Source organism: Amblyomma maculatum, chromosome 8 (assembly GCF_055883805.1).
Source record: "Amblyomma maculatum isolate TAMU_Amacu chromosome 8, ASM5588380v1, whole genome shotgun sequence".
NCBI lineage: Eukaryota > Metazoa > Arthropoda > Arachnida > Ixodida > Ixodidae > Amblyomma > Amblyomma maculatum.
In genome coordinates this window covers 9,229,126-9,243,692 of record NC_139351.1, presented here as the reverse complement: position 1 = coordinate 9,243,692, position 14,567 = coordinate 9,229,126, and the positions used below count along the sequence as shown (strand labels likewise).

General features: G+C 45.4%; 1 protein-coding gene across 1 annotated transcript; it reads right to left on the bottom strand.

Moving 5' to 3' along the window:
- Positions 1–7,825: 7,825 nt before the first annotated feature.
- Positions 7,826–9,373, bottom strand: LOC146180508 (uncharacterized). Its single transcript, XM_084577762.1, has one exon. It carries the CDS (start codon positions 9,371–9,373, stop codon positions 7,826–7,828), a length of 1,548 nt encoding a protein of 515 aa, XP_084433888.1.
- Positions 9,374–14,567: the final 5,194 nt, after the last annotated feature.

Here is a 14,567-nt window from a genome sequence, read left to right as displayed (position 1 = left end):
ATACGGATGGCAGTCGAAGCTGTCGGACATGGAGACTGGTGTCGCAGATTGCGGTTAGCATAGGCGCTTATGTGGTCTTTCGTGCCTGGGTGCGGTACTGTGCCTGTCCGCGCTCAGGGTGCCTCCCTTGGGACGACGGGTGCAGTTCGCGTTCTCACTTTAGTGGTCCCAATTCCATAACTCCAGTGTCAACTTTCTCGGGACGTTTCCGGTGGCTTCAGTGGCTTCGAGGGGGTGGGGGAGACAAGGACATGCATGTACTTACCATTCCCTTCAGTGGTCTTGTGGTGTAGGCAATGCAAAAAGGACACAAACGAATAGACTGGCGTGACAATACCATGAGCTCTTTACTGGGCTGACGTAAGCATCTCGGAAAGTGTCAGTAACAAAAAGTGGGCTTTGATGGCTACCGAACTTCGAGCTCGTGCTACTCCCCGCAGCACTGATTTTAGAGCTGACAGGGTAACAACAATATACGTTTACTATCACAATAAAACTATCTGCAAAAATGTGACAGTAGTCGCGCTTTGACGTAATCACCCAATTCTTAGCGCACCGTGAGCAACAAAGGGTTAGGTGGAGTCATCTACAGGCGACAGTGCGAGTTAACAAAAACCACAGCAGTACCAAGACGTTTCTGCGCGTTATAAGTAATGTTATAGGTCACATTCACTGCTGTTGTTGTCCGCCGAACGCGCAAAGTATAAACGATTCTGTGTATAGGCAGTAACAAAACACGCACACGGATCGTACATTGCAACAGTATAATGATTCTGCAGCAGACGCTCGTGAAAGGACGGATCCTTAATAAGTACATTTTTATGTGCACTGGGAGTATTGTTTGTAATAGCAAGCATTGGTTTTACTGTGATTAGTAAGTTAGATATTAAGCTGTGACAGAATTTTCTTTTCTGTGGCATTCTACTCTATATTCGAAATGTGCTTCGACTAACAAAAGAAGGGAAATGGTTTCAAGGAGGATATGTTTTTCATTTGTGACGAAACGAAAAGCTGTACATGGTAGTAGTGCTATGCAGAGTCGACATTTTCTAAATACGTACTGCTATGTTTACCCTGGTGTGTTCTCTTAACAAAGCCGAGTAAACTCAAAGCTTTGAACTCACGTGTTTGTTTAGGCCATAGGTGAAGTGGGAAGTTCCAGGACACACTGGCCAATACAGACCCCAAGAGAAGCATAAAGCGACTTTCCGGATCTTTAGAGTGTCCATATTACAGCGCGCCCCAATTCCTTGAGCCTCTCTCCAAAATGCCGTAGTCGTCCACGTTTCCTGAAAACAAAACGGATCAGTGCATATGAGGCCACTGTTCAGTACTGTGCGCAATTTTTAAGGCACCTCTACTACTCGCCTAGTGCGATCACAGCTGTTGTATAAAAACTGCAACCACAGTACGGGTCTTGTCGAGGCGTAAAGCGGTTTTTTCGACACTGATGATCAGATGCAGCGATTGGCCGAGTGCACCATGCTTCACTTTTATTACTCCATGATATCAGCGCAAACAATTAAAAAATACTACTTATGCCATGCTGTTGCGGCGTCCATGCCGCGATAATTAGTCGTATCAGATGTGGTAAGAAATAACAAATCATGTAGGAGAGTTTAAAATATTCGCATATTCCCCAAATTAAGTTTCTTGCAGATATTTCTTGAATTTCTACGAAGATAAACTGTGATTGCTGAGAGCTGTTGGCTGGTTGTGACTGGAAAGAGTGCAGGTAATATTCGCCTGAACGATTACAACTGTATTATCCGCCTGATGCTTCCCCTTTTCAAAACCATTGAATAAAGAAGTCTCCTTTATCTTCTCATTATTTTTAGGTAACTGAAAAATTGCCCCCTCAGGCTCATTTGGAAGTAATTTGCACCCACGCTTCCTCTGGCACCAACCGGAATATAAATACATTTCCATCAACAGTGGTTGTGTTTCATACGCATACACGAAACCAATAGTGCTCCAATTTTATCTCCCTCATCTGTTTCAGTGTTTTCTGCATTCTCGACACATCATTAAAGAGACAGGCATCACGTTAACGTAATCAGACGCCCGTGGAAGTTGCATTAGGCAATGTTAATGTTGGTTTATGTAGGCATGACAGAAGAATTGACGTATATCTTCCGGAATCATTTAAATTCTGAAATTTCGTTTTCGAGCCTTCACTCGTACTAACACAACAGCTGCGCTTTTCGCTCTATCGCTTAGAAACATCAATGAATGTATGCAGGCTACCGCGTTTTCGGTGCCGAACTTAAATAATTTTTCAGTATCGCTCCTTGCATTGTTCATAACGGCAGAACTATTTGTTCCACGAACAAAGTGTTAATTGAAATTGCCAAAAATTTCCCCGCAAGAACATTGTATTTTGAATATTTGCACTAATGACAGCAGAATGTTGGAGCACAGTTTTCATATCATATTCCCCCACTAATTATTATAATCAATAAGTGCAGTCTAAAAATGTCTTCGGTCATAAACCGCCATTTCGTCTGTATTAGAAATATATTTGAATATAATAAAACCAATTATTATTGCTATGACAATGAAGACAGTGTCAAAATAATTGTTATTCTTTTTCCAATAGAGTCAATTAAATAATCCTCCCCTCTAAGGCACAAAAAAAAAACAGATTTTATACGCGTAAAATTAAGATATGTCAGGCGATAAAAAAAACGACGGAGAGCATTAAAGTCGATAACGAGATTTTATAACGGAATTTTATTGAACGTATCCTTTGTAAATTAATAACTAAACCAATTATCACATTTCAACCCCTACTGCAGTGATGTAGCCGCACACATTCCAATCACTTTTTTTTAGAACGGAATATGCTTATGCTTGTATTCTACATCAAAAGTGGTAAACTTCTTCCAATATTTATATCCTCCTAAAGATTGTCTTCCGGATTTCTTGAAACAACAATGAGAATATTCGCGGAAACGTATGACGTATGTCTTAGACCAATTTTTATGTAAACTCTTTACCTATTTCTAAAATTCTTCACTTCGTAAAGAATACCGAGGACGACATATAAATTATTTCAATTAAATACTCAGGCCGCCCAATTCAATCGAAACATACACCAATATCTGTACTATACAACATTCATGCGACGATATCTTTCCGGAATGAGTGGGGCGTTTTCATCATCCTAATCATCAGCCTGACTATACCCACTGCAGGGAGAAGGCCTCTCCCATATTTCTCCACTTATCCCGGTTCTGTGCTAGCTGCATCCACTTGACCCCTGCGAACATCTTAATCTCATCCGCCCACCTAACTTTCTGCCGCTCCCTGCTACGCTTTCCTTCCCTTGGAATCCAGTTTGTTACTCTAAGCGACCATCGGTTATCCTCTCTTCGCACTATATGTCCTGCCCACGCTCATTTTTTCTTCTTAATTTCCACTAGAATGTCGGTAACTTGAGTTATTTCTCGGATCCACTCTGCACGCTTCCTATCTCTTAATGTTACCCCTACCATGTTTCGTTCCATAGCCCTCTGGGGTGTCCTCAACTTAAGTAGAACCCTCTTGGTTAGCCTGCATGTTTCGGCCCCATAGGTAAGTACAGGTAAGATGCAACTGTTGTATACTTTCCTCTTGAGCGATACCGGTAAGCTGCTAGTCATAATCTGCAAGTGCTTGCCAAATGCGCTCCATCTGAATGGTATTCTTCTTGTTATTTCCTTTTCATGGTCCGGATTTGCGGTTACTACCTGTCCTAAGTAGACATATTCGCCTACTACTTCCAGTACTTCGCTACCTAATGTAAACTGCTGTCCTTCCCGAGGGGTTTGAACATTACCTTAGTCTTCTGCATATTGATTTTCAAGCGTACCTTTCTACTTTTCCTGTCTAGGTCATCAATCATTATTTGCAGTTCATCCCTCGAGTTGCTTAGCAAGGCAATGTCATCAGCAAATCGCAGATCATTGAGGTATTCTGCATTTACCCTTGTCCCTATCTGCTCCCATTCCAAGTCTCTGTATACTTCCTCTAAGCAAACTGTGAATAGTACTGGGGAGATTGTGTCTCCGTGCCTAACACCTTTCTTTATGGGAATTTTATTACTTTCTTTATGCAGAACTATGGTTGCTGTGCAGCCACTACATATATCTTCTAGCACTTTCACGTACGGCTCGTCCACCCCCTGATTTCGCAATGCCTGCATCACCGCCGAGGTTTCAACTGAGTCAAATGCTTTTTCGTAATCAATGAATGCTATGTATAAGGGCTGGTTGTATGCCGAACATTTTTCTATCACCTGATTGATCACTTTCCCCAACTTAGCGTGTTGCATCATTCTCCCACATAAACATGGATTACAGATGAATAACATTCACATTAAATGTACTCTTATGTGATATTTGCATTCCAGATATGCACGCATAACGGGCCTTCTGGAGAGAATCTCGCCGCCTTTATGCAAGGATACTCCAGTAATTGGTGTATGCATTTAAGATGCAGTATCGGGCGATTTTTAGCAGCTTTCTACTGACCCTGCCAGATCAGCAAAAATAATCGATATTTTACGGGTAATCACGTGCGACGAGAGCCGAGCTCAAAAAACCTAGATGCGTTTGCATACAAACCCAATCTGACTACTGCCAACTGTCAATGAAAAACCATTGAGAAAGCAGAAAAAATACGAATTTAAAATGGTTGCCACAAAGATAAATTGGCTCAGCTCGCATTTCATTTGTCGCAGTAGATCAGGGTTAGGATTCGGTAGGCTCTAGGCAAAGATCTGCGATGAGAGTGGCCTGGTACAGTTTTGGGGGACATTTCGAACACCATAGAGGATTACAACGACAACAGTATATTTGCATCCGTTTAGCCCAAATGGAAGTGTATGAAGATTATGGTATAAAAACAACGGCAGAAAAGAGGTTTCACTACCAGAAGGTTTGGTTGCAACGCTGAAAGAGATCTACTGCTATGACCAACGAATCAGATCTACGCGTTCTCTTGGTTTAATCTAGCAGCCTAATTAGTTGTTACCTATCTCTGTGCGATTTATTCATTGCTGTGAACCAACGGCCTCATTAAACAAGTATTTTATTAACTTTGGCGCCTTTTTTTACTGCCTAATTTTTCCGGAAGTATTTCTTATTTTACTCTGAGACCTAAGTTCTGAATAATACCCAGCCCCCGCGACCTGTACTGGCTTATGTGTGTTTTTACGGCGGTTAATTGCTACTAATCGGCCAAGTGCTCACAGATTACAAAGTGGCAACGTTCGGAGCCCTATTATAGAGAATATTTAACGTCGGCATCGACACTTTTGGCGCAATGAGCGAAGCAAAACGCAATTAACTGTCAGGTGCCAGTTGACAGGAGACGTTGCGGCATTGACTCGCAGGGGTTTGTGCGTCGTCATGCGAATACGTGACAAGATGGGAGGAGTTCGCCAACGATGGGAATGAAACCCGAAACTCTCGGGAGCCCTGTTGTGCACACTAAACCAATAGGTGCCTCAGCAGGCACCTTCGTGCGGCTTGTGATTATAGCGGTGTTTTACATCTATGCGCGATTAGCATGTCCGTAGTTTCTGGGCCCAGAGCTCCCTTCTCTAGGCTAGGGAGGGAGTTATCATTACTGGATCGTCTCAGGGACGCAATGTGGCGTCAATGACTGAAAAAATGCCCATATTTCTTGTAATAAAACTGAAACAAGCTTTAAATGCGACGACAGACTCGCAAAGAAACAAAAAAGCGCTTCTGACCCTTCTTATAACAATACGAGGACTCGTCGTAACATGGCATCAATTTTATGAACATTGGCACTATACACACTCAGTGCCTAGCTGCTGAAAAGGCAAGGAAGTACACTGTAAGTTACGAGCCGAAAGCGTCGCAGATTCACCTCTGCGTTATGCTGCATAAAAGCATGAAGGCCGTCTCAGATCCACATTATTCTATCGTAGTGGTTTAAGATTGCTGCTCTGGCCGACAAGCGAAACTGGAAGTGTGCTTTGTCCCTGCAATCTGAGGCAAAGCAGGAGCCCAGAAACTGGTACAAACAATTGTGCCAAATATTTCTTGTCCTCTCTAATGTCTGGAAAGCTGAAAAGCATGAAACCTAATATGAGGTGCACAACAGCTAAGAAGAGATGCTCTTCGTAGCAACAGTGAGGTAACACGCTCTTTATTATTATGTCTGTGCTGCAGCCTCAATACCTCCCCCGCATGCGAAAGAGCTTTTAGCCCTCCTCCACATGTGTCTCGTGGTGTTTCATATAATTTCTTGTCGCTTAAACCTGTTTGATAACAACTAAAGGTTCGGTAATAGAGACAAAATTGAAGCATATTTGACTATAATAGAAGAAATGCACGTACTCTAAGTACGAGGCGCAAAAGGCGCCACAATGCCGCAGTCATATAATATATTGCGTAATGCTCCTAAATACAGAGTTTAAATGTCCTAGGTTTTTTTTTTTGTTTTCTACACCTGATTAAAACTCAGCCCTTAGCGCAAAAACATGTTCCTAATGTAAGCACTGTAATACTACTCTTTCTACTCTTTACATGTTTTCTGAGGGCATATCACCTCCCTTCACCCATACTCTGACATATCTGTATTCTAGCAGAACTTAATTGTATCTCTAGGCTTTGCTTGTAAGCGCCTGGTCAGTGGAGTCAGTAAATAACGTCAAACCAGATTTATTGGTATTTATTCTGAAGCAAGAATGTCTTACTCTTCTCCACTGGTTTCATCTACATAATGAAAAAAAAAACGTGAGGATATTATAAAATTACAATATCATAAAAGCAAATCAAACTGAGATGCCCCGCCTGAAAAATCGTTCCGCTTTCTTTGTGCGAGATACATTGTACTACTACAAGGGAAAAAGAGCCAAGTGCGAGCGGTGCACAGCACGTGGTTCGTTACGCGGCTCGCGCGCATATTTATAACGAACGGCGCACAATGATGCGAAACTGCGCTCCGACCCGCATAGTGCAGCTTTACACACAAAAAAAAACATGAACATCCGAACAAGACAAATGCATCGTCTGGACACCGGGACATCAAGGCGTGGAAGGGAATGAATGCGCCCATGCCGCTGCCCGACTCCCCGCGGACTCAAACCCTCTATCCCCCACACCACCTCCATTCCGGCCCTCTGGCGACAAAAGCGGAGAGGTTACAGCACTCCAGACTCTCCGCAGAAAATATCCACCCCCAGCCATGGTGCTCTCCAAAGCGGAGAAAGTTAGATGGCGACACCTACAGTGAGGTACATATAACACACCAGCAACTTAAAATACAGTACACCACGGGTTCTGCGACCACAAATGTAAATACTGTGAGGAAAAGGCAGGCCTGCACCACATGGTGTGCACCTGCCCACACAATCCACCTGATGACCCAAATGCCGTGCCAACTATTTAGCTGCTGGAGGCTGCCCTATCGAGCACTGGACTAGAGGCTCAACGTGTCCTCGTGACAGGCGCACGGATAGCAAAGGCAGCAGCTGGAGTCCTGCATTGGAAATCCTCCTGCCTTGTCTCTGCTCAATAGTTTTTGAGTCACTGAACAGATAGAAATTCGTTGGCAGGCTAGCTAGCCCCCGCAAATCGGCGTTGACCTACCATTACCAGCACTGTTGCGCCAGAAACAGCCCGCCGGCTTCTGCGTTTCAATGGGGGCGAAGCATGCAGAGGCTCGTTTGTTGTGCGATGTCAGAGCACGCTAAAACTCCCCAGGTTGTAGGTGGTGGTAAGAACATTTATTACTTATACAAGGGATTGGAGGTATGTTCGGATCGGCCCATATGGGACCGGTCCTTACAAGCACTAGGTGGAGGTCCCTAGTTTGGGACCCTAGTGGCGGTTGCCGCCGCCCGGGCGCGCCCGACTAAGGCTTGTTGGGCCTGTAAGTCGTGGCAGCCGAGCAGGATCGCCTCCCACTCCTCCCGGGTTGGGTTGGGGATGGGGGGAACAGCCGGATTAGAGGGGCAGGCCCACATCATGTGATAGATGTCAGATGATACCGCTCCACAGTGTGGGCAGCTGCCACTAAAGGAGGGGTCAAAATGTTTTAGTGCTGCCGGGCACAGCAATGTATTAGTGAAAAGGCGGAGAAGGAGCCGCTCATCCGCCTTTTTGAGGCCTTTACATGGGCTGGGGTAAAGGCGATGACAATTCTGATAGTACATCGTGATATCTTTGAAGGTGTAGGCTGGATTAAAATCGGGTTCCTGATCGGGTGGGGAGGAGAAAACAGCCCGGTTAAAGAGCGCGCGGGCGGCTGCGTCTGCTGCCTCGTTTCCTGCCAAACCCTGATGAACAGGGGCCCATATAAGGTAACGGAGTGCGGGATCCGCATCCCGTATGCAATTTGAGTAGATTTGATAGGCTAGTAAGGGAGTCCAGCCTTGCCTGACGTTCCGACAGGCTCCTCGCGAGTTGGTAATTATGTATTTTGAATCTGAGTGTGAGGCCGCGAGAGCAATCACCACCTCTTCTGCGTGTGTTGTACTGTGGGCTCTGAAGGTGAGACCATTAACCGTTTTGCTGTTGTGAACTACAGCGGCCGTGTACCATCCCCCATGGTGAGGGCCGGAGGCGTTCACGTAGTATAAACCTGTTTTGTTGCCATAATGTTGGGCTAGGGCTTCCGCTCGCGTCAGGCGCCGACCATTATGATCTTCGTGTGACATACTGGCTGGAAGAGGTCGCACACAAAGGGCGCGTCTCCACAGTTCTGGGATGCGAAACTTGTCTTCCATGAAAGTGGTGTGTTCGATACGGAGTCGAGCAAGAAGGCGGCGACCCGACTCCGTTTGCGATAAACGCGTGTACTGATTTGTAAGGTGCGCCTCCCGGAGCTCCCGGAAAGTATTCACCACCCCAAGGGCCACAAGACGGCTGTTTGAAGTAGTGATGGGGAGGTCTAGGGCACGTTTAAAAATTTTGCGATGGATGACCTCAAGGGCATCCTCCTCCTGCTTCCGTAGGTGGAGATAAGGTGTCGAATAGAGAATCCGACTAGTCACGAAGGCGTTTGCCAGCCGCAAGGCATCTTTACTTCGTAACCCCCCGCGTTTGTTTGAAACCCGGCGGACCATGCGGCCCACCTGGTCCCCCACCTTAGGGAGTTTGGCCAATGTTGTCTCTGACCGTCTTTGTTTGTGAATGTAAAGTCCGAGTAACCGTATCTCGTCAGCTTCGTGTATGGGACCACTGTCTAAAGAAAGAGTGGTTTGAGTCGTGCACTTTGGCGAGGGGCGGAGGTGCACAAATTCCGACTTTTGTGGGGAACACTGAAGACTACAGCGGCGGGCGTAGCGGTCTACTATCGTCGCCGCTGATTGCAGGCTGGTTTCAATGTCCCCTATGCTGCCATAGGGCGCCATGTGTTGCGGCTGGACATTTTTCGCGCGGCCGTGTTACATCTATCCACCCAGTTGGAGTCGGCGAGTTAGGCCGCGTACTCAGCCGCTTTCTGGGTGAGCTCGGCAATTTTAACTTTAAGCTTGCGGTTGTTTCTGGCGTCGCCAACGGCGGACGTGGCTACGACGGGCTTCCCAGTGGTGTAGAAGGTGGTTATCCACGTCCGTGACCGCCTCTGAAAGCTGAATCTGTGTTTCATGCGAGCGATGGTTTGTCAGCAGCTGTTGGGACCATGCTGAGTAGCCCTGCTCGGAAATGGGTGTGTTATCAAGTGAGTCAAAATTTTGCCTAAAGTTTGTCCAATCTGGGATACATGCTTGGGTTGTGGGACGTTTGAGCGGATGTGTGTGTATTGCAATGTTAAGGATGCAGTGTTCACTACCGATGGTTTCCTCGGTGTTGAGCCAGTCTGCGTGTTTTATGTTGCGAGTGAAGGTTAAGTCCCGACACGTATCCCGTGTCACAGAGTTTCCTGACCGTGTTGGGTGGACAGGGTCAGTCTGGAGGGTGAGGCCCAACGTGGACGCAAGTTCCCCCAGCTTACGTCCGCGCGACTCCTCTTTGCGATACCCCCACAGCTGACTGGGAGCATTAAAGGTCCACGGAAACGGCCCCCAAGAAACGACTGATAAACGTGTTCAGTGTGCAGAACACATCCTTTGAGCATTAACGCTAAGTATAACTCCTTGGAACAAAGCCAGCGATTTATTATTAATTTTTAAAAACAGCGTTTTTTAAAATTCGCAGGCAGAGGGAATGTCGCTTGGCGGTGCCGCATGGAACTATTTCCTAATCCCGTGACAGCACGGGTCGGTTGACTGGCAAGGCTTGCTAGAAGCTGCCATTCGCTGCGGTCACTGCAACCATGACGTCACGAACACACTTCCGGTAGCTGCGAAAGTCGTCTGCTCGTGCGCTGCTCGAACTCTGTGCGGGCTGTTACAGCTCGCCGCCCTTGTCAGTTAGGTGGCCATTGCCCATTAAGTGCAACAACCGAAGCGACGCAGGGATCGGCAGAACGAAGCTGCATTTACAAATATCTTATTTATATAACGTGGTTTCAGGAGTATCGGAGTGTCGTCTGACGAGGCGTCAACAGCACGGTCAAGCACCGCACGATGGCAGCACCTCCTTGACCGCCGTAAACATCGCCGCTGTCGCCCCTCCTCCCGCATACCGTTCGCGAACCAGACGGCGGATCGTTAGCACCGATGTCCGAAATAAAGCGTGCTAAAATTTGTTGGCGTCTGGAATATTGAGCCGAATATCAAGTATGAAGCCCTCGTGAGGATCGCTGACCAGCAGCAAATTTGGTCAGCGATCCAAATCAGCGATTGGCAGCAGCGGCAACGGGACACGGACACCAAATAACTCTGCTCTGCATTTTACAGTGGCGATGCTTGGCGTGCCTGCGGTCTTTTTGAAGACACATTTCTGAGGCGGCGACGTGTCCTGGATTTCAAGCGGCATCATTTCAACGTGTACTTCCTGGACGAACCTGGTGTGAAGACGCGTTTTCTTGGACCACGGAACTGTCGAGTGCTGACCAGCGGCCCCCTTTTTTCGCATTCATCGCCATCTGTCTGCACGGGCTGCAACTACACCAACGGTTATCTATTGTCTACATCTTGTGGGCGGATGCAATTTGAGTGCGGCACATTTTGGCAGCAGCGGCAACGGGACACGGACACCAAATAACTCTGCTCTGCATTTTACAGTGGCGATGCTTGGCGTGCCTGCGGTCTTTTTGAAGACACATTTCTGAGGCGGCGACGTGTCCTGGATTTCAAGCGGCATCATTTCAACGTGTACTTCCTGGACGAACCTGGTGTGAAGATGCGTTTTCTTGGACCACGGAACTGTCGAGTGCTGACCAGCGGCCCCCTTTTTTCGCATTCATCGCCATCTGTCTGCACGGGCTGCAACTACACCAACGGTTATCTATTGTCTACATCTTGTGGGCGGATGCAATTTGAGTGCGGCACATTTTGGCAGCAGCGGCAACGGGACACGGACACCAAATAACTCTGCTCTGCATTTTACAGGTTGGTGCTATTCTTTGGCATTTATAAAACCGAGCCAGGTTGATCGCGTTGCCGTTGCTGCCAGAAAAGTGTCTTTTCTCTTGCATATTGTTGCTTTGGACTTGTGTTGCACCTGCCATTTGGATATGCATGTAGCCTGTAACCACGAGCGATAGAACTGAGCTGATGTTAGGCGTCGTTCATAAGGCCTTCCACTACTAGACTTTCATTTATCTTTGTTAACGGTGTATGCAGTGTGTACGAGTATAAATTTGTAACTGGGTAGCATTCGATACGGTGTAGATTACCATGAATGAAGAACTGAATCCCCTTTTATCGCTAAGTGAGGGGCTGAGCGAGAAGCCTCCTGGCACAGTAAAAGAGCTAGCGAAGACTCTAGTCGACCTTGTGCAGAAACTTGAGTCTGCAACTACTTTCATTAGAGCTGACATCAGAGCTGTTGCAGCTGATAACAAGGTTGCGCTCAGCGAACTACAAGAAGTTAAGGATTCCATGACACACATGAACTCGGTTTTTGAAGGCTTGCGTGTAGACGTACAGAATGTTGTGCAGGACCTGACAGCTGTCAAGAATGAGCAGGCAGAGCACCGGAAGGAGACTTTGCGACTACGTAAAGAACTAAGTGAAACGCGAAGGGAGGTAGTCGAATTGAAACAGTATTCTCGCCGAAACAACATTGAAATCAAAGGTGTGCCGCAGTGCGCTGAAGAATCACTACCTGACATGATGCTTCAGATAGCGAGTCACCTAAATGCTGATCTTAAAGCAGAGGATATCGATGTCATTCATCGCGTTCCTACCAAAAAGAAAGATCAATCAAACATTGTCGTGAAGTTTTTCTCTGGAACGGTTCGTGACCAGCTGGTACAAAAGGCAAGAAGACAAATGCTCTCTACTTCAGTCTTAGGGTTCGAGGAGGGGAATACACTCTTCCTGAATGAACACCTATGTCCGGAGTACAAGATTCTCCTTGGTAAAGCGGTACAACAGAAAAAAGACAAGGGCTGGAAGTTTGCCTGGGTGTCACAAGGCAAGATTCTAATGCGGAAAAGTGAAAACTCCCATGTTTTTCATATAGCTTGCGAAGAGGACTTAGCTGTAGTTGTCTGAAAGTGGTTTATCAATTTTATTTTATAACTTCATCTAACAACCATGGCTTTCACGGTTGAACAAGTAAACAATGTATTTACAAAAGGCTCACGCTTTTCCTTACTTCATTGTAACGTCCGTAGTGTTCAAAAAAACCTTGACTTACTTCTAGCATTTGTATCTGAAAACGAGTTTAAATTTGATGTTATAGCTCTATCAGAAACCTGGCTGAGAAAGGGTGATGAACTTTCTATTCCTGGATACAACTTTGTATCAAGCCCTAGAGAAGATAACCGACGTGGTGGAGGGGTGGGACTTTTAGTTAAATCTACTATATTGTTTAACATTATACCTGAATGTGGGACCAGGAATATAAATGTTGATTCACTATTCATTACATTGTCTGGGGGAATATCGGTTGGTGTCATATATAGACCCCCAAACTCTGATATGACCCAGTTTTTAGACTTCATGGAGAGTATACTGAGCGATATAGCGGACAAACCAATGGGCTCTGTTTTAATCACGGGCGACATGAACATCGACGTATCTTCTAGCATATGCAGCGACTACGCATTTTTGTTGAAATCATATAACTTTCAGAATTTAATTTCTGATCCAACAAGGATCACCGCTACATCAGCAACTGTAATTGATCACTTAATATGCAATGGTACGGACAATGTCTTAGCAGGGGTGTACAATACCACTATAACAGATCACTCGCCAATCTTCTGCCTGCTGCACATGAATATGAACACTCCCATTCGAAACAGGTCTGCACCAATTGCGCGAATTGATTATCAACTATTGCAGGAGAAAATATACAATTTAGATTTTAACAACGTGTATCATACAAATGTACACACTGAATTTGAAAATTTTGTTGAGGCTCTTGAGTCTGCCATATCGCAATGCACATCATGCACTACCCGCAGGTACGAACAACCTTTGTGCCCGTGGATGAATGAGAACATACTTGAGGCTATAAAAGAGAAGGATAAATGGTATCATAAGTGGAAGCGTCAGAAAGAAAACGTTTATTATTCAAAAAAGTTCAAATCCTCCAGAAACCATGTAGTGGCATTAATACGGATTAGAAAGAAAGAATACAACTCTATGCTAATAAAGAGAGCACAAGGAAACAGCCGGAAAATGTGGGACGTAGTCAATAATGTGATCGGTAGACAATTAAAACAGCACGTAGTTCCTGAACACATTGATGAAAACACAGTTGATAGGTTTAATAATTACTTCACAAACATCGGCCCAGAGCTTGCAGCTAATATCCCTAATCTATCGTGCTCTGTTAATGACCCGCGTGTTCATGACACTTTCTTACTGCAAGCCATTGACGATTGTGAAATCACAGCAATCGTGAAAACTCTCGCCGCAAACAAGGCAACAGGACATGACGGGATTACAGTGAGAGCGTTAAAAGACAACATTCACCATCTTGCACCATTCCTGGCAACACTAATGAATCACGCAATTTACGAAGGTATTTATCCGAATATTTTGAAGATCGCTAGAGTTACACCAGTTTACAAAAAAGGGGATTGTAATGATCCAGGCAGTTACCGTCCAATCTCGGTTTTGAGTATCATTAACACTGTGTTCGAAAAGCTTACCGCAAAGCAACTAAATGACTACTTGGAGAAAACTAGAATCATATCTCACTGTCAACATGGCTTCAGGAGTAACAGGTCTACATCTACAGCAGTAATGGCATTGTCTCAGGAGCTATGTTCATCTTTGCATAATAATGAAATGTCCATAGCCTTGTTCCTAGACGTAAAGAAAGCATTTGATACTGTTAATCATAACATTTTAATTCAGAAGCTAGAGCACTATGGTTTTAGGGATTCCACTCTTGATTTCTTTACTAGCTACCTTACCAACAGAAAACAATTTGTTCATCTAAAACACTTCAAATCATCTCGACAAGCTGTCTGTGCTGGAGTGCCCCAGGGGTCAGTTTTAGGCCCTGTGCTGTTTTCTATTTATGTCAACGACTTTCCTC

Coding starts and splice junctions, on each gene's coding strand:
- LOC146180508 (XM_084577762.1), bottom strand. CDS start 9,373: ATGGCGCCCTATGGCAGCATAGGGGACATTGAAACCAGCCTGCAATCA.